The following is a 7,875-nucleotide window of genomic DNA, read 5'->3' as shown; positions in this document are numbered from 1 at the left end:
TATTGGGCACTGCCGTCACACTCTGCCATGCGGTCAGGGTGTTCGGAAGGCGGCACGGCTCCTGGCGTGGCTGCCCCACACACTGCCCTCTGTGGCCAGGCCAGGGGTCCTGGACAGGACGCGCAAACAGGATTCATAAGTGAAAAATGATAAACGAGACATCCACTCTTAGGAGCAAAACTTTGTTTAGCAAAAGGTCCAGGGAAGAGAACGGAGGAGCTGCTCTGGGCTAGACACGTTAGGGCCCTGCAGGCTAACACAGTCAGCGCAGCACGGCCAGGCGCCCGCTCCGCAGGGGCTCCCGCTTGAACACACCGCAGGCACGGAGATGTCTCCCCGACAAGACACACACACGGCAGTACACACATCAGAGGCCTTGGGGAGCCTTAGCCAAGCCAAGCAAACCGCAACCGCGGCGAGGAAGCCACTAGCCACAGAGCGGGCAAGTAAGAGGAGGGGCGGCTTGGGTCCTGGACGGGCGTGGGCAGCACCAGGGGACTGCAGCCGGGACGTGGACGGCACTGCCCCGCTGGCCTCTCCCGCTTCTCTTTCTCCTCCTCCTCCTCCTCTCTCTCTGTACTACACGCCCAGCCCTATTTGCTTTTTTTTTTTCTTTCTTTTTCTTTTTGGTGGTACTGGGGTGGAACCCAGAGGCTTTCTACCTCCGGGCTACACTCCCAGACCTTTTTTATATTTTATTTTGAAACAGGGTCTCACTAAGTTGCTGAGAGCATAACTAAGTAGCTGAGGCTGGCTTTGAACCCGTGTGATCCTGTCTCAGCCTCCCAAGTGCAGGGACTACAAGCGTGCGCCACCACGCTCGGCCCTATTTGCTTTTAAACTTTTTCATTTTTTGATTGTGGCAAAATACCTAAAATTTATTTAATTTGTGCTTTTATTGGTGCACTCTGGTCTCACGTCCTGATGTCAGACATGTTGACAGTGATGGTCATGCCCAGGCTCTTGGTGCCCCCATCTCCCTCCCTCTCAACACGGGGCACCCAGGCTGATGTTGGCATATTCCCCTACGCACACTGTCTACGGCAGTGTTTCTATCCATGCGCCTCAGCCCTCCTCCCCGCCCCGCACACCTCTCCTGGCTCCTCTGAGCTGTCTCCTCATCCTCTAGGGTCCCTCCTGCACCCCAGTCTCTCTCTGCCCTGCACATATTAGAGAAAACACAGGACCCCTCACCCTCTGTGCTTGGCTAATCTCCTTTAACACGATGTTCTCCGGGTCCTTCCATTTTCTTGCAAATGATGGAATTTTATTCTTCTTTATTGCTGGGTAGAATTGCACTGTGTGCATTTCCCATAATTTTGAAATCCATTCATCTGCTGATGGAGACTTAGGTCGGCCCCACAGTTTCACTGTTGTGAATTGTGCTGTTATGAGCACGACTGTGCATGTATTACTGTAGTTCTCTGGTTCCGACCCCTCTGGAGAGACGCCGGGATGGTCTGGCCGGATCGGGTGTTGGATCCAGTCCCAGTTTTCTAAGGACTCGCTACTATTTTGGTTTTTTGGAACAGGGTCTCACTAAGTTGCTGAGGCCGGCCTTGAACCTATGACCCCCTGCCTCAGCCTCCAAGCAGTAGGGTGACAGATGTGCACCACCATATCTGGCTGGCAATTTCTTAAAAAAAACCAGCCGGGCGTGGTGGCGCATGCTTGTAATCCCCGCACTTGGGAGGCGGAGGCAGGAGGATCGCGCAGGTTCAAAGCCAGCCTCTCTGGCTTAAGAGACCCTGTTTCCAAATAAAATATAAAATAGGTCAGAGAGTGTAGCCCGGAGGTAGAAGGGTCCCATCCCCAGTACCACCAAAAAATAACAACAACAACGGGCATCTCACCTTAGGGCGTTTATATTAGGAACACAGAAGCGTTCACACAAAGACCCCGATACCTATAGCTGAAGCTGTGAGCAGGGCAGACACCCTTTAACGAGCGAGAGATCGACGGACGCATCGATATGGCGGAATACTACTCAGCCGTGCAAAGGCACAAGCAGTGGGAAGTTGAGCACATCCCCAGAGAGCTGGCTGGGCTGAGTGAAGCCTGTGGACCTCAGAAGGCTGCCCACCCCAGGTTTCCATTCATACAGCTTTCTAGACGTGACAAGGTTGCAGGATTGTAGAAAGATTAGTGACTGCCAGAGGATAGTTGGCGGCGGAGGAGGAAAGAGGAGAGTCTGCCAAAAAGGGCAATTCAGAGGTCTCGTGGCGGCAGAGCTGTCCCGCATCCCGGCCGTGGCCACGTCGTACCGTGTGTGCGTAGTGCCCGTGAGTCGTTGGCTAGTGAGAGGACACAGCGGGTTCTGGCCGTGGCCCTGTCACACGCACTCCCATGTTCCTGGAGGGTGACTCCCCTGGCCCTCGTCGCTGTAGCCTGCTGGGCAGTACCCGAGCAGAGCACGTTGTCTCTGCGTTGTCAGGGCAGCGGAGGCTGGCTGCAACCTGCGATCACATGGTCTTTGTCTTTGTAGGGAGACAAAGCCTGTACCCTGCCCGAGGGGAGCCCCGGGGCCAGCGCGGCAGCACCTGCCTGTAATCCCAGGACCTGGGAGGCCAAGACCCAGGGGTCGCGGGCTGGAGGGCAGCCTCAGCCATTTAGCAAGCCCCTCAGCAACTGGGCCGGACTCTATTTCAAAATTAAAAACACAAAAAGGGCGTAACTTGGAGGTGGAATGGGTCTAATTCCCCGTACCCTCACACCTGCCTTGAAGAGGAGGAGCCCGGCTACCCGTCTGAGTTCTCCCTTCTCTTCTAGCTCTCAGCGTCCTGTTGGTCTGCTCAGCGTCAGGAGTGAATTCTGGAGGTGAGTGTGCTCACGGCCAAAGGCCAGGGGGAGGGATTGGGGCCCGGGATTCCGGTGTGTGTGTCCACGTGCGCACACGCGTGTGTGTGTGCGTGTGTGTTTTAAAATGGCATATATAAGCCGGGCATGTGGCACACACTTGTAATCCCAGCCTTGGGGAGGCTGAGACAGGAGGATCAGGGTTCACAGATAGCCTCAGCTACTTAGTGAGGCCCTCTAACTCAGTGAGACCCGGTTTCAAAATAAAGAATAAAAAATAGGGCAGGGGGTGCAGCTCGGAGGTCAAATGCCCCGGGGTTCCATCCCCAGACCCGCAAATAAATAAATAAAATGGCATATATAGTTACAAATCACCTTTTAAGCATTGTCAGGTGTGTGGGCGAGTGGCGCCTGTGCTGCTTTAGAGCCATCGCCCCTCTCCAGGGCCTCCTCATCCTCCCAACCTGGAGCCCCCCAGCACCCACCGTTCTTCCTGCATCTGTGTGTGCGGCTGCCCCAGGGGCTCCTGTGAGAAGACTCATACGGTGTCCATTGGTGACGGTCATAATTCACTGGGCACAGTGCCCCTGTTGTAGCGTGTGTTGAGATTTCTTCCCTTTTAAAGGCTACGTAATATTCCATTGTATGGAGGTACTGCGCTCATTTGCTCCAGCAGACACGTGGTTGCTCCTGCTTTTTGTGACTCTGAGTGATGCTGTATGAACCTCTTTGATGCTCTGTTTTCCTTCTTGCTGGATCAGAGGGTCATTCTAACCACTGATGTCGTGAGGTGCTCCCATACTGCACCCAGAGGCAGCGCCAGCTGGCATTCCTGGTTACAGTGCACACGACGCCCAAGCCCCCCACATTCTCACCAACACTTACTATTTCCTGATTTTCCTGATAACATCGCAGCCTGGCTTCTTTTTAAAACATACTGTGACTGGTTGTAGCCGCACATCACGGTGAGGCCCATGGTGACGGAAGCAGACAGCACGCAGACTTGGCGTGGCCCCTCCTGCCCATGCTCCCGCACACACGCTGCAGGTCTGCAGTGACGTTTTCACGTGTGGCCGTAACGGGTCTGGGCGGTTTCCTTCCGCAGTCCTCCCCTCCCTCCTCCCCACCGCCGCCCGGTCCCTTCCACTCTCCGGCTCCTCGTCCCTCCAGAGCGCCTTTCCCTCCTGTTTCCCCTCTGGTTCCCACGTCTGAGCACCCGTGGGCCGTGCCTTTCTGTGACCGGCTGGTCTCACTTGGCACGATTTTCTCTAGTTCCGTCTGTTTCCCTGCCAGTGACGTAATTCTGTTCTTAGGGCTGAGCAAAGTTCCATGGTACACGCCCCGACCGCACGGCCCTTTGGTATCTTTCCGAGTGGATTGAGTCAGAGCCGTGTAGTGATGCGTGCGTGCCCATGTTGAGCTCTCTGGGCGCAGTAGCCGGCGTCTGTAGACTGGCTCCCGTCCATCTCTGGTCAGCGGAGCTGCTCCGGGAGGGTGGGCATCGTCAACATCGACATGGTAGCCAGAGAAGCCCGTGGGGAGAGAGGCGGGCGCTGGCACCTACAGGTTTGACTGCTGGGCAAATCGGTATTGGTGGCAGGCACCGAGGGTCTCTGGACTTGGCACTGGGTGGACATTTTCTGACCACAGCACCTGGTCCGTGACGGGGACAGAGGAGTATTTCTTGGATAAATGGTGAGCAGATGAATAAGCGACTCTGTTCTCTGCAGATTCCTGTCTTCCATGCCCTGAAAACTCCATCTGCCACAACAGCACCTACTGTGTTTGTAAAAGTGGGTTCCAGGAGACTTGGAGGGGACCCTTCAACCCCTACGTAAAATGTGAAGGTAACGACGTGGCGCGGTTTTGCTTCAGTCTCAGTGACGACTGTTCTGGTCTGAACTGGAACGCGCAGCCCGCGCGGCTCCTCGGAAGGCTCCGTGTCGCTTGTCCAGACTCCTTCAGGTAGAGCAAGCAGGAGCCGCTGTCCCGACGGGAACCCACAGGGCCGAGGGGCAGGACACGCAGACATCGCGTGAGCCGGGTCCTCCCGCCTCACACGTGGACGTTTCTAATTATGTTTTACCCCGACTTCACTCCTCTGCAACTGGCTGTGTGCTTTCAGTTACTTGAACAAACCCGGTGGTTTGGCACTTAAAAAACATCCCACAGCCGGGCATAGTGGCGCATGCCTGTAACCCCAGCACTGGGGAGGCTGAGGCAGGAGGGTCACAGGTTTGAGGCCAGCCTCAGCAACTTAGCAAGGTCCTCAGCAACTTAATGAGACTCTGTTTCAAAGTAAGAAGGGCCGGGGGCGTAGCTTAGAGGTAGATGCCCTGGGTTCATTTCCCAGGTCCCAAACTGAAGCTAAACAAAGACAGAAACTCCCCAACAAACATTCCGCCTTTACTCCACGGGTCTGTCCGACCTAGGCCCTCGCCGTGTTACAAAGCGCTGCGTGTCTGTGGATCCTTTGTGTGGGGCCCCCGTCTGTGCCGGGAGTCTGTGTGTCCACCGCCCCCACGGCGTCCTGTTGAGGCTTTGTGACGTTTCCACTCTGGTGCTGCGGTCCTCACCTTGTGGTCTGTGGGTTGCTTTTGCCTGATAGGTCAGCGTGCCTCACTCTATGACATATTTGGGTTTTGTCAGGCCTGGCGATGCACACCTGTAATCCCAGCACTCCGGAGGCCGCAGCAGGAGGATTGTAGATTCAAGGCCAGCTTCAGCAACTTAGCAAGATTCTGTCTCAAAATAAAAGATAAAATAAGGCTGAGGGTGTAGCTCAGAGGTAGAAATGCCCATGGGTTCAATCCCCAGCAGCACACACGCACGCACACACACACACGCACGCACGCACACGCGCGCGCGCACACACACACACACACACACACTTTTCTTGGTTTTGCATTGCATAAATGAAGAACTACCATCCTTATAATGTTCGTTCATCCTATCAGAGAGCAAGAGGTGTTGTTTGGCACCGTAAACGCGGCTGAGCACGAGCGTTCTGTGGGAACGCGGAACGGTTTTAGGAGAGGAATGAGAGCATTCTTTTCTTGATTCGCAGATATCAACGAGTGTAGCACTGGCCGGGCGAAGTGCAAGGACATATCATACTGCAAAAATAGAATTGGGAGCTACGTGTGCAGCTGTGTGATAAAACATACCCTCTTCTCCTGGCTGGCTAAAATCTTTGTAATCGATCAGCCAGGATGTTACGGTAAGGATCTCTGGATGATTTCCCATTGTGAAAAGGACTGGATGTGGACCTGGTGACACTCCACCAGTTTTCGGCCAGGGTAAGAATGTAGAGAAGCCGGGCGTGGTGGGCACGCTTGTCATCCCAGCACTCGGGAGGCTGAGACAGGATGGCACAGGTTCGAAGCCAGCTCAGCTACTCAGCGAGGCCCTCTGCAGCTCAGTGAGACCCTGTTTCCAAATAAAGAATGAGAAATGGGGCTGGGGGTGGAGCGCGGATGTAGAACGCCCTGGGTTCCATCCCCAGCACGGCGCACACACACATAAAAATGAATGTAGATGCCCGTCCCAACTCGTGCCTGCCTTTCCTTCTCAGCCTGGATGATCTTCCCCACGGGGAGTGTCTGCTGAGCCTTGAGTGTCAAAACTCGTCTCTCTGCAGTCACTTTACAAGTCTTCAGAGTGGGCGTCTCTCCTGGGCTTCCTTGCTAATCTCTCCTGAATCTCCCCGCCTCCTTTCCGCCCGCGGAGCTGCAGCTGGATTTCTGTGTCTGTGCCCCGTCCACCGGGTCTCGTGCTCACAGGGCACCTCTGACTCCAGCCGGGGGCCAGGCTTGCCCCTGCCTTCTCTCCTCCGACAGTGAGAAACGAGCTTCTCAGAGCCCTCGATATATTTATTTATTCGCGAAGCCCTAGTGTAATCCCATGTTTAAGTGATAGCAACTTGGTTTCTGTGGCAGTTCCTCCTCTTACCGGTTGGTCTTTTAATTTTTTATATTTTTGTGGAACCCAGGGGCATGCTCTCTCTGAGCTGCACCCCTAGCCCTATTATTTAAACAGGGTCTCCCTAGGCTGATGAGAGCCTCAGTACTTGCTGAGGCTGTCCTCGAACCTGCAATCCTCCTATCCTAGCCTCCCAAGTACTGGATTACAGGCATGTGCACCATGCCCAGCTTCCCTTTAAAAATCTATTGTAGGAGCCTGGTGTAATGACCCTACCTATAATCCCAGTACTTGGGAGGCTGAGACAGGAGGATCACATGTTTGAGGCCAGCCTCAGCAACAGGCTCTCAGTAACTTACTGAGACCCTGTTTCAAAATAAATAATAAAGCCGGGCGTGGTGGCGGATGCTTGTAATCCCCGTGCTTGGGAGGCTGAGACAGGAGGATCGCACAGGTTCGAAGCCAGCCTCAGCTACTTAGTGAGGCTCTCAGCAATGTAGTGAGATCCTGTTTCCAAATAAAATAGGAAATAGGTCTGGGAGTGTAGCCCGGAGGTAGAAATCCCCTGGGTTCCACCCCCAGTACCGCAAAAATAAATAAATAAATAAATAAATAAATAAATAAATAAATGGCTTGAGGGCATTGCTCACAGGTAGGATGCCCCTGGATCCAATCCCCAGTAATCTACCCCCAAAATAATCTACTGTGGACTACATCTTGGGATGCCGAGAGGGGAGTCAGCCGGCGTGCAGGAGCACCAGACAGATCCCATCGGGGAGTGGCTGGAAGGAGGTGTGAGCCGGAGTAGATTTCTCCCGTATCCTGTTAAATGGCGACTTTCCTTCCCAGAGAGCAAGAGCGAGAAGACAAGACCCGAGGAGGACTTCTGGGTGAGTGGTGAGGCCGGGCCGGGCGCGGCCGGCTGTCTCGTCCCGGCGGTCTCCTGCTCCGGCTCTGTGTCGGCTAGGACAGTCTCACATGGGGCAGCGCGCCCTTTGTCCCTGGGCACCTGGAAGTGTCTGGGGCGCCCAGGCAGGGGCCACGGCCTGCAGATGCCAGGAACCCGGGACACAGCTCCACAGGCTACCGCCCGGGTCGACCACGCAGACCAAGGGCCACCCCGGTGCAGACATCAGCAGTGATGGGGGGACCTGGAGG

At 55.0% G+C, this 7,875-nt stretch overlaps 1 protein-coding gene across 1 annotated transcript in view; it reads left to right on the top strand.

The window, feature by feature from the left end:
* Nucleotides 1-1,972: 1,972 nt before the first annotated feature.
* Nucleotides 1,973-7,875, top strand: part of LOC308275011 (putative adhesion G protein-coupled receptor E4P) — a gene marked incomplete at both ends in the record, with an annotated part of 26,668 nt that continues 20,765 nt past the window's right edge. The window contains 9 exons of the mRNA XM_080713020.1: nt 1,973-2,051; nt 2,230-2,282; nt 2,486-2,546; nt 2,770-2,817; nt 3,241-3,351; nt 4,247-4,330; nt 4,527-4,643; nt 5,864-6,016; nt 7,567-7,614. Of these exons, the coding sequence (XP_080569146.1) occupies nt 1,973-2,051; nt 2,230-2,282; nt 2,486-2,546; nt 2,770-2,817; nt 3,241-3,351; nt 4,247-4,330; nt 4,527-4,643; nt 5,864-6,016; nt 7,567-7,614 (754 nt within the window). The remainder of the gene's footprint in view (nt 2,052-2,229; nt 2,283-2,485; nt 2,547-2,769; nt 2,818-3,240; nt 3,352-4,246; nt 4,331-4,526; nt 4,644-5,863; nt 6,017-7,566; nt 7,615-7,875) is intronic.

The sequence above is a fragment of the Muscardinus avellanarius genome, assembly GCF_963383645.1.
Source record: "Muscardinus avellanarius genome assembly, chromosome: 16".
In the NCBI taxonomy this organism is placed as follows: Eukaryota; Metazoa; Chordata; class Mammalia; order Rodentia; family Gliridae; genus Muscardinus; species Muscardinus avellanarius.
The sequence above is the reverse complement of the archived record's forward strand: the minus strand, read 5'-3'. Positions and strand labels throughout refer to the sequence as shown.